Source organism: Onychomys torridus, chromosome 6, assembly GCF_903995425.1.
Source record: "Onychomys torridus chromosome 6, mOncTor1.1, whole genome shotgun sequence".
Classification (NCBI taxonomy): domain Eukaryota; kingdom Metazoa; phylum Chordata; class Mammalia; order Rodentia; family Cricetidae; genus Onychomys; species Onychomys torridus.
Window position 1 is genome coordinate 34,189,854 of NC_050448.1, and position 27,538 is coordinate 34,217,391.

At 43.1% G+C, this 27,538-nt stretch overlaps 1 protein-coding gene across 2 annotated transcripts; it reads right to left on the reverse strand.

Annotated features, from left to right (window-relative positions):
• Positions 1 to 1,768: 1,768 nt before the first annotated feature.
• Sertm1 (serine rich and transmembrane domain containing 1) lies at positions 1,769 to 19,893 on the reverse strand. Of its 2 annotated transcripts, none has more exons than XM_036190803.1 (3): positions 19,644 to 19,893; positions 18,980 to 19,144; positions 1,769 to 2,679 (listed from the first exon to the last, which is right to left on the reverse strand). In XM_036190803.1, the coding sequence occupies exon 3, from the start codon at positions 2,486 to 2,488 to the stop codon at positions 2,165 to 2,167; it is 324 nt and encodes a 107-aa protein (XP_036046696.1). In that variant the 5' UTR covers positions 2,489 to 2,679; positions 18,980 to 19,144; positions 19,644 to 19,893; the 3' UTR covers positions 1,769 to 2,164. The 2 variants fall into 2 exon arrangements, with proteins under 2 accessions (XP_036046696.1, XP_036046697.1); XM_036190804.1 differs by lacking the exon at positions 19,644 to 19,893 and adding an exon at positions 19,247 to 19,620.
• Between the last annotated feature and the right edge of the window lie 7,645 nt (positions 19,894 to 27,538).

Here is a 27,538-nt window from a genome sequence, read left to right on the forward strand (position 1 = left end):
CTTTCCAACAAGACCAACTCATGCCAATGTGTAGAGTGTTTAGTGCTGACTCCTATTTTCCATCTCTGAGTCTTGCTGGTGATTATTCCAGTTATCATGGGGAGCAGAAATCATGTGGCAGGGGAGTGTGCCTGCAGAGGCGAGGGAATTTGATTTAAGCCGTTTTCCTGCCTAAAGTCTCTGAATCTACTCCAGTAGGAAAGGACATAAAGCTACCTCCCCAGGACAAGGCCTAACCAGGTTGTCTGTCATGTGGGATGTTTGTCTTTTTATTTATTAAAATCTCTTTACCCAATAACCTCAGAACCAAAATAGCACAAGAGTAATCAAAAGAGTATCAGTAACATTACAGATGCTTCTGTGATCCTGACAGCTGTCATACAACTTTCCCCTGCAAATATGTACAGACATACATGTATCTGCGTGCACACACTGGGTGTATATAATTACGTGTGTACATGTGTCCACAGAAACTCAGAGAATGGCAATAACCACCCCAAAGCAGTACTTCTCCAACACTCTGCTATGCATTGAGTCACACTTTCAGCAACAGCAGAAGCAAGATTTTTACTACACATTTTAGGGCAGCGTCTGTCCTGGTCCAGTGGTGCCTGTGGATGGTCTCGGTATGTAAGTAGCTAAGTATGTCCGGATTTGACTGTGGGGTAAAAAGAAGGAAGCAGCTTTTGATCTTCCTTTCCAGTTTCCAAACCTCCACATGCCTTGGCTGTCAGGCAGGGCCCGTAAAATATTCAACTCATTCTCCCGTTCTTGTCCCCAGGGAGTTCTGACCGCACAGTCCATCCAAGGGATGTGTTGATGTCCCAGTGCTTAAGATTATTACGTTTTTGAACAGGGGATGACTGGTTTGCCCAAGAAAGACTTGTATGTTGGCACAGTGGCACCCAGGGTTTACCCAGCTCAGTGTTCAGGCTGTGGGCCATTTATTGTAAAAAATTGAGTTTAAATTCTGATCCATAAGAAGCTAGCATTGGCTTTGCTCGATTCCCTGCACACACCATGCTTGTGCTCACAGCTGGGCCTCATCTCATGGACACCCGTGGTTGGCTTCAGTATAGTGGCTTCCAGCAGCCCTGGAGTATCTACAGCGACCCAATTGCAATGTCTGCAGCTTTTAGTATAAACTCTCACCCTAGAAGCCCAGTGCAGAGTGTTTTGTCAACATAAACAAGTTATCAGAGACACATCACGTTCATGGAATGTGAAACAAATATCAGCAATATAGTCCCCAAGGTTTGCAAACTAGAGTGAGCAAACTCCTGCCTCCCTAGAGATAATGTTGTTCTGCAGCAAAGCTTTAAAGACAGATGCAGTGAAGGACCACACAGCCGCTCAGAGCACTACTGTATAAACTACAACTGAACGAATATTTCTCTACATTTAATTCCTACTGGATGGGGATGATAGTGAGGAACTAAAAGTGAATTGAACCTCTTCTGGGCTTCATTTAGGAATGGCAACAGCAACTGTCACGAGGGATTCCATAGCCGGAGAGCATTATGATTGCAAAACAAGCCAAGAGAAAACCCAGGAACAGAAAGGCAATGCCACTGCATCACGACACACTTTCCTTGTGCTGTTGAAGCTTTCAACTCCCCCAGAATGTTCCCAAATGACTTCTTCTCATCATCTGTGACATTTGCTAAGGTGAACCTAAAGAAAAACATTTAAAATCTAAGTTCTCTCCTCCTCTCTCCCCACTCCCTCTCTCTCTCATATACCGTCTCTGCTTTATCTTTTAAATACAGAAAATATCTTCTGAATAGTCTCCTTGTTTTTTGTTGTTGTTTTTTACATTTCTGCTGGCTCAGGTAGTCCCAGGGCTTGGGAAGCGGCAGAGTGAAAGACCTCTAACTAGCATCCCCAGCAGTCCTCAGCTGAGTCTGTGCCGTCCAGTAGAGTGCTGCTCACCAGCCTCCATGTTGGCCAAGAGCTTTGGGCAGAATCCCACACTTCAGTGTTTACCTATATTTCTGTCAGCATTGGCCTCTCCTCTCACAAATGGAGCACATCCCGAGCAGAAAAGAAATAAAAAATGGAAGAGGAAAGCCGGTCTACCCGGAGAGTCATTTTTGTCGTGCAGCAGTCCCTTCTGTGTGGAGAAACCAAAGCCGTGCTCACTCGGACTATTCTTCCATTTTCTTCATGACGAGAGGTTTGAAAAGGTAGACCTCTGAGAGGAGATGCTGCAGACTTCCAAATTGGTGAAAGAGCTCCCAGCATCACTTGGGTACTCCGGGTAGGAGGAACTGGAGGAGATGATATTTTTCAGCCTCTGGAGAGCAATGATTAACAGCAGAAGCAGGAAGGCCAGGAGGCTGAGGAATATGGACACATAGATGTAGACATTGGAGAGGTGGCCCGAGGACGGGTCTACCGATGTGGATAACGATGTGGGAAACAGCTCCAGAAAAGTTCCATTCTCCACGCTTCCTGCAAATCCAGAGGAAGGGCCAGCCCCAGACATCTCTACAAATGGGGGGTGTGGTGGGGTGTGAGTAAATACACACGAAAGTTTCACACCGGGCTTAAGACTGCTGAAGTTGGCATTGCCTTTTTGTGACAACAGCAGCAGAAATCACAGGCTGGGATAGCAGCACAACAAAATGTCTTGGTCTTTAAACAAAGGCAGCATCAGGGATCAGTTGTCCACAGAGACTGTAGAAAAACAAACAAAGGCACAGCTCAGTGCACTTGTCAGGAAATAACACATCTGTCATTGAGCTTTTCAGTTTTTCTTTCAGTGAGGCTTAATTATGAAACCCACCAGGGAGGAAAAAAGAATGAAATAATTCCCTGAAAAACAAATCATGTTTATATCTTTTTATTATAAATGAGATGCAGAAATGAGCTTCAATTTTCCCGTCATAGTATCCTAGGTGCCCAGGTTTCTCCAAGGAACTAAAAAGAAAGTAAAAAAAGAAAAATGTACATCTGATGTGTCCCACTGTGATTCTAGCAGATACTACAAGTGGATGCTCTGAGATGGGAACCAAAGTTCAGATCCAAAACTCCCTCCTTTACAAAAATCCACCCTACTATGGCTACACACAGCCAACTCTTGACCAACACAGGTCCCAGTGTTTGCCTTATGTCTAATGTTTTGATTTATTAATAAAATTTTATTGCCATGCGATCAGGGTTCATTCTTATGTGTTTCTCTTTCTTAAGGTTGGGTTCCCTCTGAATGATGGAGACAGTGCAGGCTTTGCTAGCAAGAGATTTCAGTTTGAGATTCAAATTACTCACCATTCCTTACTCTTCCACTTGAACCCTAGCTTTCAGAGAAAGACATTTTCAGTATCATGCTTACATGACTATTAACTGACTGAAAGTCTGAAGGAGACTGGAATCTGTAGAGTGAATTAGTTCATGAGGTAGATAAGAAGCATGCTAGCTGCAGTTATAGTGCAAGGAAATAGGCATAAGGTTTCCTTCAGAATGTTTCTGAAGGGGTTGGGGATTTAGCTCAGTGGTAGAGCACTTGCCTAGCAAGCACAAGGCCCCGGGTTCAATTCTCAGCTCAAAAAAAAAAAAAAAAAAAGAAAAGGAAGTACATTGTAGCCGGGTGGTGGTGGTGGTGGTGGTGGTGGTGGTGGTGGTGGTGGTGGTGGTGCACCACGCCATTAATCCCAGCACTCGGGAGGCAGAGCCAGGCGGACCTCTGAGAGTTCAAGGCCAGCCTGGGCTACCAAGTGAGTTCCAGGAGAGGTGCAAAGCTACACAGAGAAACCCTGTCTCGAAAAAACAAAAACAAACAAACAAACAAAACAAACAACAACAACAACAACAACAACAAAAAGAGGCTATCACAGAGACCCAAAAACTTTTCAAAATTCAGAGAATACATGTATGTCATGATGTACATAGTCATAATTGTTACTTCTACCATGAAAGCCCTATACTTAAGGTTCAAGAACATCACAGAGGAGGGAGCAGAAACATTTGCTGTGAGACAGTGTCTTTGTTGCATGACGGGGGAGTTGCACCCACCAAATCCCAACAACGTGGTCACCTGAACAAGACTTGCACAATGGCGGCACCGGTTGACTTGCCAATGTGGATGAGGAAATCTCATAAGATCCCACCCCTAGCTAAAGAGATACAGGCAATCCATGGTGAGAGAGAGAGAGAGAGAGAGAGAGAGAGAGAGAGAGAGAGAGAGAGGAGTCTTCTCCATGGTTGAGTACCCTGAGTTGTCCAATCCCTAAACACATGTACATAAGAGAAACATTAAATGGTCTCTGTGGTGTGTGTGTGTGTGTGTGTGTGTGTGTGTGTGTGTGTGTGTGTATTTCTAAGTTGTACAGAAATAGAGTGCTTTCCTGTTACTCTGATGCAAAGAAAGGTTCTTCACTTTCTGAGAGACATAGCCTTAATAAAGAATATCTCCAGGTAGAAAATTCTAAAACTTTCTTCAGGTCCATTAAAGAGTCTCTTCTTAGCTCCTTCTGGCATGAGGCTATTTTTCTATTAAGTTTCTACATCTTACTTCAGTGTGGTAAAATGGTGACAGGGTGATACACACTGTGTCCATGGCTTTCCCTTCTAAAACACTGCCCAACATTTTATCTGAGAACGCCTTCCCTCCTCCAAATCTAAGTGGAGGAAGCTTTAAGTGGATGGCACTTGCTGCTGTGGCCAGGACTGGTGATCCCTGGATTGGGGACACCTCAGAAAGGGTTGTCTCTGTCAGGTTTTACACAGAGTGATGAGTCTTGCTGAGTGCCTCAATGTGGGCTAGCAACAATGTCTTACTAGTTCCTAAAATAATTAGACTCCCACTTCACCATTCTGTTTTGCCTGGTGTTTTTAATTCTATTAAGCTGCGGCAGGCTCTTAACAATCTTTAAAAAATAAAAAATGGTAAGAGGAATCGCGGTGGGAGTACAAATGTGTCATCCCGATTTGGCAACACCAGCCTTTTTTTTTTTTTTTTTTACAGCACTTACATGATCCAGCCGTTCATTTCTGGGGAGTAAAGTTGAGGGGTCTTAGAGGCAGCGTGATGCAAGAAGAGAGAATTAGTATAGAAGCATGGTAGACTAAAGCAGAGAAGTACCCAGACGTCCCGGCCAAGCACAGTGCAGCCGGGGAAAGAGGAGATGCGCAGACGTTAGCTGATTTACAAGGGCTAGAGTTACAGGCAGATAATAAGTCCCAGCTTCCGGCTGCTGCGAAGCTCCACGGCTTACCGCCCACTCTTTATTCCGCTGTAGTAAGGCCTCTAGTCCTCTTCTGGAATGAGCAAAGGAGGCAAGGACCGGGCACCCTCTGTTCCTCAAAGCCCTTTCTGGGGAACGCAAGATAGCGATTGCACCTGCTTTGCAGATGAGAAACGGGGAGCAAAGATACTGAGGCTTGCTCAGGGCATGTAGCTAGACAGTGAGAGAGACGGAGCTAGAACTATGCTTAAATTGTATCCTTGGTTTCCTCAGTAGTGGACGGAAGTCAAATGACAAGACTTGGGTCCTTAGCTCCTGGCTGCCAGCCACCTTGGGCAAGCCTACAGCTTGAGTTTGTTTGGGTTGGGGGCAGGGTCTTACGTGTTTCAGGATGGCCTCAAACTTGTCATCCTTCTGCCTCAGCCTTATGAGTGCTGGGATGAAAGGACTGTGCCCATATTCATACACCTGATGCACAGCTAGTCTTGAGAGATCAGTTTCCTGCTTGTGCCACAGTGACTGTCTTCCTATTACTCCAGGTAGGCTTGTGGTAAGATTGTTCTGTTCCTACGATCACCTCTGAGCGAGGGACAGGAGAGCACGCGGGGGTGTGGTGAGCGGGGTTGGGGGACGGACACACCTTCCCAGGTAAAACACTAGTAAGTGGGGGGTTCCTTCTACAGGCCTAGAAAGACAAGAGGTGTTTTGAGGTCTCTGCCAGCGTCACAGGTCTAACATAAGGTCACAAGTTTAGCCAGAATTGACTGGCCTTTCTCAAGCTGCTTTTTCTGCCACTCAGATGAGTATCATTTTCTAATGATGGAGGCACAGGCAATGTGACTGTGGTACCAGAATGTCAGAGGCAAGGCTGACACGTGTCTACAGATTGCCGTTCTGACAAAGGTCTCTCTTTTCAGGGGAACTGTCCTGAGAGGGCCTTTTTCCTTCCCGAAGGTCACCTTCTGCCCTGGAAGCCTCAGCTGTCTATGGAACAGTTCACAGAAAATACTAAGAAGCTGTGGGTCTCCTATGTGGCCTGGGGATAATGGCAGAAAATAAAAGCATATTCAATTTCACAGTGAAATATCTTCTGCTTTGAAGGCCGTCTTCCTAATTTTACAAATTGAGTATCATTTCCAGATTGCTTCTTAATGTAAAATGACAGCAGCCCAAATTTGATCTTACTGTTCTTCTCTGAAACAATTGGGGATATGCATTGCTGGAGATGATTTTAATTTGGTAACATCAATTCTCATTTCCTTCTTGGAGTTTTGAAAAACTGGCAGATGCTCTTTCTGTCTGGCGAATGTTTTATCCAGGGGTCAGTGTACAATGCTGGTGATAACCAAACCCATCCTTGTTTAATGCCGTGACAGGTGGCACCATGGAAAAGAAATCACAGGAGATGTCACTTCCCAGCTCTTTCTCACACATGAGAAAGCAAAGAAGAAAGTGACTTCATCTTAAATGCATAGCCTTGACCTGTCTCGGGGCAGCGACAGCAACCTCTCATCTCAAGTCATACTTAGATCCAGGGAAAGATTTTGATTTTTTTTCAGAGCCATTATCAGACAGCAGATTTTAATTTAATTTAATTTTATTTGAGGCAACCAAGACAGTTCATGGCCAGCCAAATCTTTCTTTCTTTCTTGAATAAAAACTTGTCCTGGGAAGAACCATACCAAAGGTGGTGTGACCTATTAAATTGAGCAAGGTGGGGCTCACCATGCTCTCCACGAGCTCAGTAACATGGGGGTGTGGCTAGACAGCACACATAAGATAAGTTTGTTTACTAATTGGGCAACATACCCTGCGTCTCATAGACAGTGGATCCTTTTTTTCCATGAGGAGGTTATAATGAGTGTAAGTTCAATTTTTTCTTTATCTTTTAAGATAGAGTCTCACTCTACTGCCCAGGCTGGCTTTGAACTTAGTTCCTGAGAGCTGGCATTCACCTCCACACCCATGGGACTGTAACAGTTTGAAAGAACTGAACTGCAGTGTGTTCTTTCATCCCGACTTCCCTTCTGAAGAGAAGAACTGGCCAGCCCTCATCTCAGAGTTCTCTCACACCACACACACATGGTGAGATATGTGAGGAGAGGTGGTACATGAACAGAGACATGACAAGGGCCCAAATTCTAGCACAACAATTTATGAACCTCAGCCTGTCGTCCAACCTCCATTGTAGTGTAGGAATGCTGGCCTCTGAAGACGCCATTCAAGTTCCTATGTGGGTAAGAAGTGTTTAAGGTTTTGTTGTTGTGGAAAACAGAGACAAGCAACTTTGTATCCTTGCGGTCACTCCTTAAACTATTACCTAGGTATAATGATAAATGAAGGTATGTCAACATCTCATCAGTACCAAGTTCTGCTGTGCCATACCAAAAAGTGATCCCCCCAAGGCATTAGGAATTTAGAGCTGTGTGATAAGGTTCTCACATAACTGGCATACTCCTGCACAGATGGAATATTAAATACTGTAACGTAGTTGATCGTTTCTGGTGATGTATTGGTTATTTTTCTCTAGGACACTTAGGAACTACTACTGCCAGGATCCAGAAGAGATTTTACTCCATCTGAGCAAAGCCATCTTTAGCTTATTAGAAAGAAGGATGTATCATATAAGACCTTGCCTTTCAGCCATTCCTTTGCTTTGTGTAATTAGCTTCTCTCTAATGCTTTCTCTTTGCCTTGACCTTTAGGTTGTGGGAAATAAAAGAGAAGATTGGTGCTGACCGTAATTCTCCCTACCACATTCTCTAAAAGAAAATCCTTATTTACATTCAATGGCAAACACAAAACTAGGCTTACAGTCATCAAAGTAAGGTTTATAACTAATGCGCTATGCTTACTCAAAGCTTATTCAGCTACTTCCCATTTGAGAAGTGTTCTTACCTATCAGAACACTAGAAGAGCAGAAATCTGCATGAACACTCATCGTGATTCATTGTATCTGCCCAATAAAAATCAAAACCCAGCTAAGGAAAGAGACTGCACCCAGAGGTTATCAGCCATTGAGCTAGAAAAGTGATTCTCAACCTGAAGGTTGTGACCCTTTTGGCAGACCTCTATCTCCAAAAAATTTATGTTATGATTCATAACAGTAGCAAAAATACAGTTATGAAGTAGAAGGAAAAAATTTATGGTTGGGGGTCAGCACAACATGAGGAACTATATTAAAGAGTCACAGCATTAGGAAGGTTGAGAATCACTGAGCTGGAAGGACTCCTTAGCAGAAGGAGTTGGAAGTTCTGCACAGTGCGGGGGAACTCATGGATACCTACTAGATAGAGTGTAATGGAAAGTTAAAACGCACAGTCCTCTGCTCTCTATTCAAATGAATGATCAGAAAACTTCCTTATTGCACTTTTGCAACATGAAAGTGAAAGCTCTGTGTAAGTGATTTCTTTTTCTTTTTCTTTCTTTCTTTCTTTCTCTCTCTCTCTCTCTCTCTCTCTCTCTCTCTCTCTTTCTTTCTTTCTTTCTAAAGATTTATTTATTTATTATGTATGCAGTGTTTGGTCTACACATATCCCTGCAGGCCAGAAGAGGGCACCAGATCTCATTACAGATGGTTGTGAGCCACCATGTGGTTGGTGGGAATTGAACTCAGGACCTTTGGAAGCAGCAAGCAGCACTTTTAACCTCTGAGCCATAAATCAGTTCCAGGGCAACTGTGGATCCAATCCATCTTCAGTGTCTCTCCCTCAGCCAAATCTCTTATCTACTCAAGGTATTTTCAGAGTCAGTCCAATGTTTACTCAGAAATAAATGAATGAATGAATGAATGAATGAATGAATGAGCAAGCAAATAAATGTGGAGGCTAGAGAGATGGCTCAGTGGTTAAGAGTGTGTACCACTCCTGTTGAGAATCTGAATTTGGCTCCCAGCACCCATATCAGGTGGTTCACAAATGTCTGAAACTCCATTTCCAGGGGATCTAACACTTTTGGCCTCCTCAGGCACTGCACTCATGTGCAAATACTCACAACCACACACACACACACACACACACACACACACACACACACACAAACACACACACACACACTATCAACAACAACAATAAATATTATTAAATAAATGAATGAAAAATAAGATCAATACTGCTTTGTTAGACAATGGATTTTATCCTAATTATTTTAGAAATTATTATTTTAAGATATAATATCACAAATATACTTTTTTAAATAGGCAAAGCAGAATTGATTCAGAGATGTTATAAATACATGAAAGCATTGCAAAGGGAATATAGTCTAACTTTCTATCTTATACATTCTCAAAAATGATTTAGGTATAAGTCATTTGCATTTATATAATAGTGTTTTAGGGGAGAAAGTTAAACTGTTACTTCTAATAAATTTTTAGCGTATTTATGCTCCTCAAAAAGATTTTATACCTAAATCACTACCTTGGCAAAATAATCATTCCCAAATACTAGAATCTTGGAAGAAGATGGATAGGTGATTTAACTAAGCAACTGCCTAGATTAAAAAATAAAATAAGGCCATCACAAAGGTAGTTCCAGGCATAACATTTTTATGATTCTTCCATGGTGTTGGGGAAAAGGCGGCGGGGGGGGGGGGGGGGGGGGCTTGCATGGGTGCCTGGACTAGTCAAGACGACTTCAAGGTCGGATGAACATGACTGGTTAAGAAGTAGCGGAGGATGGAAGTCACTTTTGGGAGGGGGAGGAAAGGTCACAGATAAAGGGATCATTTACAGAAAGAGCCAGCAGGGAAGTAAAGACTGATCACAGGCAAAATTCTAACAAATCTGGGGGGAGAATAGTCAAAACCAAGATGCCTTTCAAAACGTTACTCCAGTTTTAATGAGGAATTCTGTTCTCCTTTCTCCTCATACTCAATTCTGATCATTTTTAGGGTTTTTTTGGTTATGTTCAGAAAAACAATTTTTATCCTTAAAGTTGCTAGGATTGTTTAAACCATAGTACAAAAAGTCTTCCATACTTTTATAATTTCTGAATGTGTTTTTAAGAATTCACATTAAGTCATGCTGTGGTAGGGGCAAAGGAGGTTATAGTCTTTTTTTTTTTATTATTACGTCTCATTTTATCTCTTCAATTAAAATAATTTTATAATAATTTTTTATTCTTCGAGGATTTGCTATATGTATACAATAACATATAATCTCCACCCCCATCTTTCCCCACCTTCCCCAGTATCTCCACCAACATGCTCCCTACCCATTTCATGTCTTCTTTTTCCTCTTGATAACCCACAAAATCCAATTAGTGCTTGTCTACTAAGTCTGATTAATAAGTGCTTGCATATGGGGTCACCCAATGCATCATGGGAAACCTACCAGGGGCCACATCCTCCAAGAATAATGACTGTCCCTCTGTCAGCAGGTAGTAACCACCAATAGCTCCTCAGTTAAGGGTTAGGCCTAGAGATCACATTCCCAGGCTGTGCAGGTCTTGTGCAGGTAACTACAACTGTAAAATAATTTCTACTCAACGTATGTTTTTCCAGTGAAGGTATGCTTGGAACATTTCCTGATCTAGTGTAATATCTAGAAAAAATTGTTCTAATAAAGTTTGTAATTATCATAAATCTCTGAGATTGAAATACCTTTTAAATTCTTTACACACCAATACTAGATATCCTTCAGCTTCAGAAGCCTTTGTGTGTCCCCTAGGCTTCTCTAGGGAAATTAATGCTTCCACAGTCGCTGATCAAGTCCCCCCTAAGTCTGTGCAGACTCCTCAGAAGGGGGCAGCTGTGGGCTGCTGAGAACAAGAAAGTGTGAGTTGTCACCACTCACTTCCTGCCTCTGCTACTCTTCCTTTTAAGTTTCTGTTATGACTCCCTCCTTAGACATACAGACATGTTTTACAGTTCGCGCCTTATTGTGATCTCAATCTGCTTTTCCTTCCATTCTTTACTCCATTTCCCTATATTTCTCATAGACATCCCAGATAAGGTATCTAATGAATATGTTTCTATTTGTATGAGGTCCTATAAATATTTATTATTGTTGAGTGTGTGTGTGTGTGTGTTTGTGTGTGTGTGTGTGTGTGTGTGTGTGTGTGCGCACATGTGTCTTTTTCCAACATACAGAATGCATGGCCACTGAACAGTTTATTTATTCTAACCAAGATCTCAAATTTATATCTTGATAATTGAGGCATAGAGAAGAAAGAATGCAAATTATCTAATATATCTAATTTTCAAGTTCACTCCTAACAATACATTGAAGACTAAAAACTGTAACTGATCCATAAAAATCATACACACAAGCACAAATTGAAAAGCAGGTGATTTCATAGCTTGTCTAGAGAGAGCTTCAGCATTGACAAAATAGTCAACCAGGTGCTTTTCATATCTCTGTCTTTACAAAAACAGTGACGCATCAGATGGTGTATTAAAGCATCCCAATGGTGTAGAAGTGTCATGTATCTTGCATTTCTCCACAGGAATCCCAGCTCAGAGAGTCTCTGACTTAAACGCATTTAAAACCTAGCTATAACGTTTACTTGGATTAGTGAACCATCATCTCTTGTAATGCAGCTACAAGTAGAACTCAGTTGATTATACAAATGGCACATATCATCTGGATATTAGCCAAGTATTTAGTGTAACATTTACAGCTGAATTTTGCCAAATAAATCCCTCATTCTTTCAGTCCTCTATGGCAGACACTCAAAGTGTGATGAAGCTTTTTGTAGAAAAAAGTGGGTATTTAAGAAGAATAATGCTTAGTAATTGCTAGCTTGCACCAGCTAAGTTTTGAAAGCATTCAGTTTTGGTCATATGACATGATTTATGCCATCTGAATACTGAGAGCAATGAGAGAAGGACCCAGATTTCAACACTTATCCCCCTTAACGCAATGCAGAATTCTTGATGGATCCTAGATAAATTAAAAAAATGTTAAACTACTTTGTTATAAAGGACATTAAGGATCCAAGATAGTGGAACACATCTGTAATCCCCACACTTTGTAGAGGATCATAGGTTCAAGGCCAACCTGGACTAAATGTATAAGATGGCTCAAACATAAAGGCTATATGTTAGATTACATCAATAGTTCATTTCCAAATGAAATATAAGTAAATATAGTATTCTTAGGAAATATTATATTGACATAGCTAGCCACATTAGCAAGAAACCTTCAAGTAATGCAAAGGTGCATACGTGTACATATGCATAGAAATATAGTAAAACAAATGTGTCAATGTGTTAACCACTAGCTACTCTAATCTAAGGATATATGGGTGTTCACTGTTAGGACTCTTGTAAGTTTTCATGAATTTTTTGGAAAGATTTCAAGAAAATATGTTTAGAATGATAAGCTGAAATTCAGCCCAAATGTTAGACACTTCTAAAGAAATACAAGGATGGCAACATGATGCTTCAATGAGCATCAAAAAGTTCAACTCTTTGCTGCTACCATGATTCCCCCCATCTCACAGGTGGTCACGGTAAACAATTGCAGGATGGTCCCTGGTAAAGGGGATTGTGCATGGGAATCATAAACCAGTGAGCCTTACTCATGAATTCACTACCATTACTATCCATTGAAATGAATGTCCTGTGGGTCCCCTGGATCAAGTAATCCAGGCATGTTCCTCTGTCATCATCTGTCATCTTCAGAGGCAGCCACAGATATCCCTTTATAGCTTAAATACCCAGGCAAATGCATCACTATGGAAGCATCCTAGTTTTACAGAGCAGGCAGACTCTGAGAGACTTGTGGAGAGCCCACAATAGCTACCAAGGTTGAGGTTCAAAGTAGAGACCTGGGAAATAACAGTAGTAGATAAACTAGACAGAAATAGAGCTGTTACCTAGGCAATCGAAGAAAACACACAGACTGCAAACAGCAAGTTTCACAGATCTCATGAGTGAACTTCTCACAATCCCTAACTAGTGAGCATCTCCTGGATCATCCAGGTTTGGGTGAGTTCCCTAGAGAGGTAGGAGGCCAAACAAACACCATCCTACAATGTCTTCTACAGTCCAGGCTCAGAATTCTCTGGAACAAGGAGTCAGTAAATGATTTATGAACTGAACCAAGTCAATTCCAAACACAGCTGTAAATTAAGTACTTGGGAATATTGTTTTGAGAAATGGGCTTTCCTTTCATCACTGATAACACAGGGGTGTAGAAAAAAATACTCTGTAATGATGAAGGCTAGACAAGTTGGATTTGAGATGTAGATTACAAATGCCATCATCCCTATAAGGGGACAGATACTCCCTTACCTGGATCTCTATGTAGACCACAATAGCAGAGAATACAGGATGCTGTGCTTTTTACTAGAGAAGTGTGTTCCCTCATGGGACTTCTTACTGCTCATCCTTTGTGTGAGAACAGGGTAGTAGAACTTAGTGTATTTACCCCCCACCCCCTGCACCCCACAGAGTGAGCTCAAAGGTCTGGCTTACAAAGAATATCAACATATTCCTGTAACACTGAACCAAATAAATGATATGCCAGGCTATCTATAGAGTGTCGGAGGAACTTGAGCCCTCAGCAGCTTGTTGTCATTTTAGATAATAACTCAAGACCAGACTCTGCCAAATGCAATATGGAAGCAAAAAACAAGTGTTGGCTCAGTTCCCCTAGCATGTATTTCAACTTTGACATCTAAGAAGGCAAAATTGAAAAACAACTGAGAATTATTTGCAGAAAACAGACGATTCCATAGGTGACCTATGCAAAATGGTTATACATTTTTCTAAAATATAAACAAATATGGTTTGAGAGAGGAACTAATGAATAATCCTTTCTACAAGCTCTTTGCCTTACCTATTCATAGAATCGTCTTGGTCAGAGGCTCACATTTAACCACAATTATCCGTTCTTTGTTCTTTCTTATTTCAGCTCTGTGAGCTGGCCTGGAGAGAGGTAAGGTATGCCCTGAAGAAGAACGCTATGAAGCAGAGGAAAGAGGCAGGGGATGTGTGGAATGGCAAACTTCAGAGCATGATGGGAAAAGGGAGGGGATCCCTGGATGTCTCTAGGGGAAAGAAGAGCCAGACAAGCCAGTGGGAAACCAGCAGCAGCACATGGATGCTAGCTGTGGGGAGTTGCTGGTAAGCAACGTGTACTAGTTCTAGGAGAAAGAAAGGGGGGAAGAACAGGGAGAGGGAGAGAGGGGGAAGACTGTTCATATGTGTCTTTCCATCTTGATGACTCTTCAAGGCAGTTATTATTAACTTTTTACCTTTTACAAAATGATCCTACAAGTCACTCCAGCACTTAGAGGCAGAGTTGGAATTCATATCTACATCCCTATGTCTTTAAGTTCTACGTTCATCATATTAATTTTCTTCAGGAGGCTGAGGGTGGAGTCGCCAGGGAGGAAATGCTCCAGTTCTCCTCCTTCTGTGTGTGTTGTAGTGTCCCCACTCTGTCTGAATGTAGGGTGGCCATTATATCATCTACTTAGAGCTAATGAAATGTAGAAACCATTATGTGTCATGACAGGAAACATGTGACCAGAGTTGCCACATCCCTTTTCTCTGTGGCTGTGACTGTGTAAGAGTCCCCGAATCACCACAGCAACTGCTTTTAGCCCTTTCTGATGCCATTGACACAACATTAACAGTGGTTAAACACTCACTGTGGGTTTCATTACTGCCACGTGACCCACCTTGTGATGACTAATACAAAGTCTCAGTCTATGGTGACAGCAGATTCTATGATGGGTCTCCAAGAATGTGACTGCTAAGAAGCCTAATCTGAGTAGGAGCCACACACATTGAATGTATAATATGTTCACTAAGACTTTGTATATTAATAGTTAGTACAACAATCTACCAGTAAATAGAGCCAAAAATATATTCCCTCTTGATCTGAAATGTGTTAGAGTACAAGAAAAATCTTCCACAGGGACAAACGGTTTCTAGGGGAGTAGGTGGCAGGTGATAATGATATTAAAAGTAGCTTCAAGTTAAGAAGCAGCCCATCATAGAAAATTAGGGTGCAGGCTACTGCTTTTGGTCCAGAAAAGCAGTACTTTTCAATAGTCATTCAAAAAAGTCATTAATTACATAACACACACAGGAAAGGATAAAGTATCATGTGCATACAGTCGGTGCACATTTATTTCCCTTTCTTATTTATTCTTTGATAATTTCATACAGTATATTTTATCATATTCTTTCCTATCCCCTAACTCCTCCCAGATCCACCCCCACAGCTCATCCCACATCATGTTCTTTCTCTTTAAAAGAATTAAAGTAAAAAACAAAACAAAACAAAAAAAACCACTAAACAATATGGAGTTTGTTTTGTCTTGGCCAAATACTCCCAGCCATAGGGCCTGCCCTGGAGGGTGGTTGAGATGCCCAACGTCACTCCATTGAAGAAAACTGATTTTCCCTATCCAAGAAGCTATTCTTTGCAAATACTTCATGGTGAGGGGTGGGACTTCGTGCCCACACCCCATGTTTGTGCTGTGATTTTTGTCTGGCTTGTGAATGCTGCCACAGTGTCTGTGAGGTCATGTGTGTCTCCCCTGTCGTGTCTGGAAAAGGCTGTTTCCTTGTGCACATGTTTTATATACCACTTTGACTAAGAAATCTAGAAAGACATAATTTGTCCTATATTATATGTCCTGTAGTATATGTCCAAGGCTATTTTTCCAATATAATTACCTCCATTACACCTAAGAAAGATGTTCCAGGAATACCAAACTGCTCAGAATTTCCCAATTAATTTTTCAGCACTTACGTTTAATCTCATAATCTCCACCTACTTTCTCCATGCAAATTTCTGGCTTCCTCCTCTGTATTCTCAAGCTATGTTTTACATTCTCTCCATTTATATATTTCAGTATACCATATTTGTGCTAGGATTTTAATGGACTGTAAACCCCCAGATGAAAGGACCAATATTTTACTTACCTTGCTACCCACAAAGCATACCTGTGCATGATCAATGAATATTTTCTAGACAGTTGCATGAATGAATGAAATAAGAAAGAAACTTGAAGCTTCTTGGAGAGACAGCCCATATTCTATTTTTTTTTACAAGCAAAAGAATATTTACTGAATGAATAAGTGATCCTGTATAAAATCATAGTTACTCAGAATGGTAAGTACTCAGAATATACATGAACTTTCCCTATGTTTTATAAATAATTTATTTGTAGCAAAAAAATTAAGCTTTGAGATACAGAGTAAGATCTGCACATATATCCTCATGACCAATTGTGGTTTTTTGTTAATAACTAACAAATCTGAGATTGTATCTGGTTAATCATTGATTATAGCTAAGGAAGAAATGGAAGAGTATGCTTGTAAAGTAAATGGAAGAGTATCTCACAATGTGAATATAACAGAGTTCGTGGTCTACTTGGGCATCATCCTGTATTTCTGAATTTAAATGTAGGGATTATAGCTATCTCTTGTTTTGTTTCCCATCAGAAGCTGAACTCAGTCTCTCACTTTCTTTAAGTGACCTCTGTAGTAGTTATCATAGGCTGATATTTATCAGAACCTTTCATTATTGTTCACAAAAATTATCAATATCAAACAACTATCTCCATAATACTACTTTAACCTAGACTGAATTTATATCCTAATGTGAGGCAATAGACAGGAAATTCACAGTTAAGACCTTGGGTCTGTCAATGGCATAATGACATGTTCAGTTCTTGATAAGAATTCAAGGCTCTGCCATACTCATATTGTTTTGGGCTAGGCTGTACCATTTCAAACCAGAGATGCTGTTAATGCAGATATGTTTTCTTGAATGTTAGGAACTGGTCAGTCTCTCTTTCTCTCTCACGTCTCACTGCCAATCTTGGTTAAATGATAAACTGGATTCAAATTGTGACCATGAGCATGGTCACATCCCTAGGGAATGCCTGAAGAAGAAGTTCTGGTGTCAGGAGACAGTTGGCCTCAGAATGCTGTACGCTGTGGTCACATCTCAAACATTAGAATCAGAACTTGGAACCACAGGTTTTGGTACTGCACCATGCCATCCCGGAATGGCCAGTGAATGCCCAGATAGACTTCTTGAATTTAAATTAAGCACACGAATATATGCTTGCCCAGGACTTCAGCTAAGCTTCTCTGGGTCCTTTACATGCACATATTGTTTGAGAGGAGTCCTGCCTATTTATGTACTTACAGCTTGAGCACCTTTGTTGAATTTTCTAGTCTGTGAACTAACCAAAAGGCTTTGTTATTTTTCCTTTAGTTTTCATTATGAGTAATGATAAAAGTTAACAAAATTTGGGCCTATGATACCTTATATTAATACAGTAACGTGTAATACAGTATGATCCACTCTTGCCATTTCTATCTGATAATATGTTAAATGTAAAAATCTATATAAAATGAGAATAGTAAAATGTAAGTGCAGGGAAAAGAGTGAGTATAGAACTATTATCAAATGAACTCCAAATCGATCCTGCTGGAAGTAGAGGCTGAATGAGAGAACTTTTACCTGAGATGGGCTCATCTTTCACCCTTATAATGAATGATAACCGCCAGGTTACTCAGTGACTCACTCATACAATTAATCATGGTGACCAGTCATGCCCGCCATCGCTCATCTCTCTCATTAAGTAGGATAAAGGAAGATATGAAGAAGAAGTCAGAAAGCCTGCAGATGAATCCACTGGTGGCATGCACAAGAGCATGGCTGTTATCTCAACATCAGACACACGTGTGCACCTCACAAACATCTAGTAAACGTGGTACGCTAAACTGACCGGGAGCAAGGGGGAGCAGAATCCATCTTACCTTAGACCAAGCTTCTTCAGTGACAGCCATGAATGTGCTCTGAGCTACTTTTCAAAGAACTTCGAGTTTTGAAGGGGAATAAAGATGAGAAATAAGTCCCCTCCCCCAAATCAGAATACAAAATGGAATACCCTCTCCACTTCCTGGAGCTCAGTGGCCCCAGAGTATTAGTAGAACCAGTAAGCCTTTCTCTGTCTCCACTTTGCCCAGCATTTCAAGGTCATCAGGTTGTAGTCTCACCAGGAACTTCACCCACAAGCACCTCAACTTTCTTTTGATAAAGTTGTGCCTTGTGTATGTGGTAGGTGGGGACAAGAAGCCTTTCCAGCAAAAACGAAGCACATTCAGTTACACCCCGATATTTAAGACCTACTATGGGCTAAATCACAAAGTAATCTTATTTATAGTCTAGTTGGCCAACTAAGACAATTACATATAATCTTTAATATTGGGCGGCAGGATGGTACAAACAGCAAATAGTTTAAGAAAAGACAACAATCTTGCCTCTTTTCCGTTGTCTGAACAATGAATCAGAGGAATAGGAAGTGAAAAGCGCCCTAGAATAAACATCCTAAGGAAGGATTCCTGGGTGGAACTCAGGACAGGGCCGGTGACTGCCCATTCTCCTGCTCTGGGTACCTGCAAGGGGAGCCTTGTCCAATACGATGGCTTTGACCTTCTCTAACCATCCAGCCTCTAAACAAGAGCCACCGAATTGAAGTGGTTCAGCAGAACGTTCTCCCCAGGAAAATAAACTGGCAGAGAAAACGAAGGACATTAAGAAACAGACCCAGTCACTGGAACCTGACGCCAAACCCGAGCGAGCCCGTGGGACCAGACATCTGGCCACCCAAAGCGCACAGGCATAGTCCTGGTCTTCAACAAGACGTTTCTGAGAATGAACGTGTCTCTCTGCTTTCAGGAGGAGGGCACATTGCTTATTATTCCGTCTTAACGGGAATTCAAATATTTGCCCATAATGCGAGAACCTATCTCTCGCCTGGGAGGCGCAGGGCTGCAGGCAGTCTCGCATCCTGGGTTGAGGGTGCGTTACTTACCCACAAGAAAGCTCCTCCCGGGAACCCAAGTGTTCAGCGCTGGGAAAAACTTATCCGGATTTGCAGCCACCCGAAGACAAGAGAGACGACTCAAGGGAATACAGCACAGACCAATGCCAGCGGTCAATGTGCGCGTGGCGACTCCCCAGAAAGGAAGAGATGACCCTAGAAATAAAAAAAAAAAAAAGCTCTTACACACCGCAAAAACCCACACAAAAGGCACCAGAAACGCATTACAAAGTGCACACTGTCGGCAGGGGAATCAACCTTAGCAGCGGCAGACTGGAGGGCAGACTTTCCTGACTCCTTGTGTAGGGAACCGGGCAGATCATCTAGGGGTCAAGGACACTGCCTGCCGGGCCCCAGGTGGATCCAGCTGTGGCTGGCTGAGTGTCCCTAAAACCGTGAGAGCTGGGCTGCAGGGCCTGTTTCAGGACCCTAAGGATGCGTCCAGCTACGAGAAGGAAAGATTCGGAGGTGTTCCATAGCAAGGAGCCAAATCTTAAGTAGTCCCAGGAGAGTCCGATGAAGAATCCTGAAGCTAAGGGATCCCACTGCCACCCTAGGCGGGGCGTCCGGCGACCCTCTCTGGGGACGAGCCCTCTGCCATTGCTCCTCGTCCCGTACGTCTCAGTTCCCCACTCCTGTGCCCAGGCTCACTGACATGCCGATCTGGACTCTGGCGTTGGGGTGGGGCGGCGGCCCTGCCTTGGCGATGCGCGCCCGCACGGCGGTCCCAGGGAACACACCGCCAGGGGACGCGGTGCGCGATCAGAGCGCACGGGCGGCGGGCGCAGTGGGAGTGGGCACCCGGCTGACTGTGCCGGGCTCTGCGGCGTCCCTCCGCCCTCAGGGGCCGCGCGACCAATGGCTGAGAGCCGGGCCCACTCGCAGCTGCCCGCCGGGGCGCTCAAGCGCTAGGACAGCGCCAAGCTCTGACGAGGGAGGAGCTTGCACCGTGGTTGGAGGATGTGGAGGCGTTGGCGCCGGGAGCCCCATCTGGGGAAGGCAGGTGTGGTGCGGTGAACTTTTGTGGGGGTATGTGGTGGGGCTGAGATTTCTTTTAGGCGCAGGGGAGAGCATCTCCTTCCTTCCAAAGTTTCTCCTTTTACGTCTTTATGAGTCCTGTGTAGCCCCTACTCCCAAAGGCGAGCTGCTTAGGGATATCGCCTCCTCCTATGACGAATTTCACCTTAGACACCCCTCCCCCAGTTCAGCCTTTCTCCTTAACGCCCTCTCAGTCCTCTGAGAGACCATCAAATGAATGAATAGGACCACAGTTTCTATGACTAGTCACAGACACTCATAAAAGTCTCCACGAACAACTGTCACGGTCATATAAAGGAATTCGGGAGCCTTCCATGCCTGGGCTTCTTCAGATATTTCAGCCGAGATGGGTTCCTTTTACCCAGCCATTCAAGGACCCAATTGGCTGGTCTATGTGGTCTGAAGCCCTGGGAAGTGTTGGTCACTTTTTATTGATGGATTTCCACCTTGAGACCCACTTTTCTTTGGCTGGAAAGCAGATCAACAGAGCATCGGGATGCCGAAATCTCTATGACCCCGTGCACACCCCGCTGTTCAACAGTGCTCAGCTCCTGGACCACACTGCTCCTGGACCACACTGCTTCTGTCCATGTTCATTGGTTTTCCAGGCAGAGACAGGCAGGGAGCTAAACTCTGAGTAAAGACCATGCTGTATTTCTTCTCTTCCCTATCCAGGGCTTGTGAGACTTTTCTATGTGGTTCTGCATGTGCTTCATCTAAAAAGGCAAGAGTGGGGCTGGATATATAGCTCAGTTGGCAGAGTGCTTGCCTAGGCAGAAAAGATTCTGGATTTCATTCCTAGTACCACGTAAATTCAGCATGGTGGTGCATGTCTATGCGCTTTCAACACTCCAAAGGTGTAGGCAGAGGGTCAGAAGTCCAAGGCCATCTTTAGCTACCTAGCCAATCTTGTCTATCTGAGACTCCATCTCATTTAAAACAAAATAACATGCAGGAGGGCTTAATGAGCAGTGTTGTCAAGCGGGCAAGTTCAAGGAGGCTTCTCTCCCAACATTTGTGCTCCCAAGCTCACCCTCTTTTTGTTTGTTTGCTTGCTTTTGAGACAAGGTCTCACTATACAGCCCTGGACTGGGACACCCTGGGTAGCCCAGACCAACCTCAAAATTAGATTCTTCTGCCTCAGCATCCCAAGGGCTGGGATTCCTGATGTGTACCACCTTGCCAGGTTGGCAAACCTCACCCGTTTTTCCATTTGCCACTTCCGTGAGTTCTGTGACATCATCTATCCCTGTGCTGGTTGGTTTCTTTGTCATCTTGACACAAACTAGAGCCACCTGAGGAGAGGGAACCTCAGCTGAGGAAATGGCTCCATCAGGTCTGCCTATGTGTAAGTCTATGGGGGCATTTTCTTGATTAATTGTTGATGTGAAAAGACAGCCCACGGCGGGCAGTGCCACCCCTAAGTAGGCGATTGTAGACAAAATTCTAAACAGTCCTCGTAAATAAGACACACAGAGTCAAATATAGAGGTAAATAGCCAAAGAGATCAGAGAGTCACGACTACCTTATCTTACCACCTCACTGCAGTCACTTCCCCAGAGAGTTTCTTCCTTTTTGACTTGTCTTTTTATTGCCTTTCTGTTCTGCCTTCTCATTGGCTCTAAACTCAACCACATGACATCCTCATCACTGCTTGTTTATACATGCCTCCAGGTCTCTATGGTTGGTACTGGGATTAAAGGCTTGTCTCACCTCGCTTGGCTGTGTCCTTGATCACACAGAGACTCTGCCTGCCGTGTGATCAGATTAAGGGTGTGGGTCACCACTGCCTGACTGCTGTCCCTGGCTCGCTATGACCTCTGATCTCCAGGCAAACTTTATTAACATACAAATAAAATCACATTTCAGCACAAATAAAATATCACCACAGGCAATCCTGGGTTATACAAGAGGATAGGCTGAGCAAGCCAATAACCAGTTCCTCCATGGTCTCTGCTTCAGTTCAGCCTCCAGGTTCTTGTCCAAGTTCCTGCCCTTACTTCCCTTCATGATAGACTGTAACCTATAAGTCAAATAAATCCCTTTCTCCCCTAGTCATGATGGTCATGATGTCTGTCACAGCAGCAGAGAAACAAACTAGAACTGCCTCCTACTCACTAGTTGGTAAATTCTACCTTGAATTTTTGCTAATCCTCTTCCTGAACAATCATATTCATTACACTGGGTTGTTATATACAGAATGTTTTATCATTGAAAGAGAAGTTCTCTATGCCTCCTAAAACCATGTCATGGCCAGTTGACTTTTACTTAGGAAACTCTGAGAACTCAGAGAGGAGAGCTAAGCCTGTCAGCCTTCAGGACAGCTGTTCTCAAACATCTGTGTCTAAGATCTCTAGCCTTAGCCCATAGCCTGCTTCCACACTCTGTGTGGTTCTAGTTCAGGGTCTCTATTGACAATCCTGCAGAGGCCCTATGAGTTTCAGAGAGAGGTGGAGGAGGGCTGGTTGCTGCCTGGGCTCCCCCTCCTCCCCAGATTGGCATAAGCTGGCTTCTCTTCTCATGATGGCTTTAAAAAGAGACGTCAACTTGTCACTTGGTCCCTTTTGGAAGCTCTGAGAGAAATTGTTGCCTGCTTTTTTCCTAGATCCTGGCTACCCTTGTGGCTCTCAGTTTGTCAGCAGAGGGATCACCCCAGTTGCCACCCATCTTCATCTTCTCTATGTGTTTCTTCTCTTCTGAGTTTTATTAGTTCCAAGTTCCACCTCAGTCTAGCAAGACATTTGAGAGTCTTAACTAGACCCTCAGATGTCCCCAAGCACACATTCATAGGTTCTAGTTGTATGTATATTTTGGGGCAAGACCACTCACTGCATTATAGATGGTTAATGATTATCCAAGGTCATTGCTTCAGGGCTAGGACTTCTTGCCTTTCCAGTTTGACATCAGGTAAATTCTAGTGATGTTAGGCTTTTAGCTCATCGAAGCCAATTTGCTAACAGCACACAAGAAAAGGAAGGGGTGCCCAAACACGGCCTAGAGAACACATGCCAGTGTGTTTGGGGGTCTTTGTATTTTTCAGTTGTGCATAACTGTTCATTACCCCTTTTATTTGAATTAAAATGGATTAATAATTGTACCCTCTATTTTAAATGATATGAAACTCCCTATTGCCTCCTACAGCAGTGAAGAACTGGGTAGATGGCTGATATGGGAATCAATGCTCCTCCTCCTCCTTTTCCTCCTCCTCCTCCTCCTCCTCCTCCTCTTCCTTCTTCTCCTCCTTCTCTTCTTCTCTCATGTACAAATATCTAGGAAATATTAATCATCAAATTTACTTACAGGTGTCCTCTTTGGATACTGGCAAGGCAGCACCTGTATTCACATGCAGACTCTGAAGACATAGCTTCTGGTGATCTTGAGGTCTAGCCCTTCACCAATTCAGTGTTATTTGGGGAGAAATGGGTATTGAAAACGTGTGGAATTTGGAATAATAGAGAATCATTGAAATCTGACACTGACAGTTACTATGTGTGTGATGGTGATATAACTCAATTATATAAACTCTTGGAGTCTCATTTCTTGCTCTACAAACTGGATAGAGCAGTGTCTATTTTATAAAATTGTGGTCAGGGATGTTTAATGTACACACTTGCAAAATGGTACCAATGTACCTGGTTCTTAGCTACAGGTCAGAATATAGTGCACACTTAAAATATTATCTCTGGGGCTGGGGAAATGGCTCAGTGGTTAAGAGCATTGGCTGCTCTTGCAGGGGACCTGGGTTCAGGTCCCAGCACCCCAATCTGTAACTTCAGGGGATCTGATGCCCTCTCTTCTAGCCTCTATGGGGACTGTACATACACATATGTGCAGCCAAAACACTCATATATGTAAAATAAAAGGTATGAAAAAATTTTTACCTTCTCTTCCTTACGACCATTAAAGCAACATTCAAAATTCTTTTGTCCATTCACTAATATTCTTCTAGGTTGTCAGACTCTTACATGTCTTGCTGTTTTTTGACTCTGTCCCCCATTTGATGCACCTCCCCCACATCTACCTTCCCTTTCCTGCTTCCACCTTTCAGTCTTCAAGCAATTGTCTCACCTACCCCAAGTTCAGAAATTGGTGCTCTCTGAAAGAATGTTGAGGAACAACCATAACTATAAGAAAATTATGGATCATAATAATTTTTATGATGTGTCAGTATGTCTTTTCTGTTGTTTAAATCATGATATTCCCCAAAGCATGAAGAAATTTGTGGTATCTGATGTTACAGAAAAATTCCTGCTCTACAAGTTCTATTAAATCCAAGAGGTGTTTTTGGAGCATCTGCTATCCTCCAGGAATTAAGGATATAAGAATCAAGGAGACAAAGCACATGCCCTAAAATTCATACACACTAGCCAGAAAGGCAGACATGCCATAAATGCATGCTTTGAATGACCTTTTTATGCATATTTCATGGTACATGTGAAAGAAATCCCTGTACAGTTTTGGTTGTAAGACTGTCTTGTCTTTGCCAACCAAGATGTCCTCCCTATCCATGGTCCCCTCTAAGTGAGCTAGCACATTCTCCTTCTTGAGAAAGCCAGCTGGCTTATGATGGACCTGTAACAGTCATGTCTGAGTTACTGTAATTGATATCTCCATTTTTTGTAGCTTTGCCCTTCTGCTACAACTCCACTACTTGAGACTCAGTGGCAAGTGGAACCCATCTCAGTGATGAAGTCTAAGGAGGTCATGCACTGCTTCGCCCTCTCAACATGTAATATCTGGGATGAGAGCATGTGACCTAGACTTGGTCACTCTAATGTATATTCCTTAGCCCTGGAGTTGGGAGGTGGTGATGCAGGGGGCTGCTAGGTCGAGCTTCCTCTGGTGGTAATTAAACCAGTGTAGGATTCCAGCACGAACCAGGGCAAGGGGATGGTTAGTGACCTGTGGTTCTAGTGTCCAGGGATCAGTTCCAAGTCACAGCTCCTACTGTTGTGATGGCAGGAGACTCCCCTCTCTGCTAATTCACGGATGTGAATCTGGTTTCTCTTTGTTTCTATTTATTTATCTACATCTCTGATCATTAAAACATGCCAGGCAAATTGATTTCTATTGCCAAAACTGACAATACTTGGGCTAAAGCCTGGAACAGGCTGTACTTCAGCAAGAAAGACAATTAACTGTTTCAGGTAACTTCTCTTCTTATGGTGTTTGAGTTAGAAATATTAGCATCTAGAACAGATGCTAAAAATTCACACACTGAGGTTTTGGGACAGCACAGCTCGGTGTAGGCTGAAATCCTGAAAAAGTAGAGATTACAAATGAGAAAAATTCCAGGCGTGATGCCGCACACCTTTAATCCCAGCACTCCGGAGGCAGATGCAGGAGGATCTCGGTAAGTTTGAGGCCAGTCTGGTCTACATAGGTGCAGCCAGGATTACAGAATCAGACCCTGTCTCAAGAAGAAAAGATAAGTTGTGAATTAGCACGGAACAAAATCCATGCTGAGGAGAAAAAGGGAAAACAGAAGTTACCTGCTAGCAGCAGGCTAAGAGAAAGCAGAGCATAGTGAGGGTAAGGAAGTGAATGAGTCACCCTCTTCGGGGCCTCCAATAAGGCTCGCTGGATCTTCCTGGAAGCATGGACTGTTTTCCTATTTGGGAACTACATTTGCATTTCTAGGAAGTTGAACAGCTCTGGCTATTTGTGAGTTCCCATGTGCCCTTATTTGGGCACATATCTTCCACAACTCCTCAGTTATTTGAGGAAATTAGGTAATGTTCTGTCCTATATGAACCATCTCAACAGTTACAATGATGTGATTAGCAAATGGCTGTCATAAATGACTAAGCTCTGTAAAATGGCTGTCTGGGGTTGCTGATGTGCCTCCCAGGTTGTTATTTGTCTCGAAATCTCCAGCACCAGAGCCTGCATCCGAGCTGAACAGTCGTGTTCACAATTAGGAGGCCCTAATTGTTCCACAGGAGGCCCCTCCTAAATGGTGCTCTAGTCCACAAAGGGGAACAAGAGCCACAAGGTTGTTGTTTTTTCCTCTCAGTGTTGGCCTTTGACAACAGAGATCTGAGGAGCTGGTACTTCAGTGTGAACTCTCACATGACCAATACTTGGGGAATGAGCTGGATAGAGGGCAGGGAAATTGGGCAAAGAGTAGGAAAATATTCAGAGTAGATAGTAGTAGAAAATGACAGTGAAGACTTTGGGGGCAATCTAACAGGATGGCCTATGGAATAATTCCCCAAGAGGAGGTCCTCGTTGGAAGCATAGTGTGAGGTGTGCCGAGGGTTGTGGAGTCAAGACAGTAGCCCTGGCAGGTGGTAGACGCCAGTGCCAAACACCCTCACCCTCCGCCTGTTTGGCTGGGCTTGTATCATGTCCTTCATGCTCCAGCTCCCGCAAGAGGTTGAGATGGACTGTAGGGAGCAGCGGCCAGTAAGCATGCCCTCTGACCACCCGGAGACCCTGCTTAGAGACTCCAGCAGCAGCTGTGGTTTGGGGTTAACTACATGACCCTGGGGCGTTCATTCGTCTCTCCCGGAACAGCGCCATCTCCTGGTTTATGACAAAGAAAGCATCAACATGCCCCAACCAGTCAGTGCACGGTATTCAGTTCAGGGGAGAGTGGATTTATTAACGAGGCTTCAAGTAGAAAGCATCTACTGTGTGAAGGTACCTTAAAATATCCTTATTGGAAGAAGCAAAATTATCGCCAAGGAGTTCTGTTTATTTTTCAAAAACATAAATTGTATCAGAGATTTTGGGTCCCTCTCTCCCTCCCTCCCTCCTCCCCTTTTTCCTTCCTTCCTTCCTTCCTTCCTTCCTTCCTTCCTTCCTTCCTTCCTTCCTTCCTTTCTTTCTTTCTTTCTCTCTCCCCCCCTTCTCTTTCTTTCAACAGTGGGTAGGATTGTTCTTGGAACTACACTGAGTCACATCAGGGTGCAGATGAGAGAAAAACACTGACACATAAACACGGATACTTCTTATTAAGGAATCATCTCAGTGATGCTTGTTTGGCCGGACATTGTGTTGTGGGTTGTAAATCAGTCATGAGCAACGTTAGTCACCAATGGGGATCCCAGTGCAACCTTCTTCATATCTCTGTGTTGTGACTGCTGGACTGAGTCTGTGCAACTTTAAAAATGATGCTTGAGATGGAGATTCATCATTTTTGATTGCTCTGTGGGAGCTTCTCAGAGATAGGTTTTCCTTGGTGTGGTTTTGCTGTTTCCTCTTTGTGAAAGGGCGTTAGGATGGGGAAACTAACTTTGAAATTAGCAAGAAATTTGGGATGTAGTGGTATAGAACTGGAAGGGCTTGAGATATGGAAGTTGATATCTTTCCAAAAGATTGTCTGGCAAGAGCTTTGTTATCCATTCTTCACGCTATTCCTCAGACTCTCCTGAGAAAAATCTACAAAGAGAGATGTCGGCATGACTAAAGTGCTTTAAAAAGAGTGTGGAAGTTATAATGATATGAGACTTGATCATCTCCAGGAGGAAAGGGAGAAGGTTCCAAGCTAGACACAGTCACTGCATC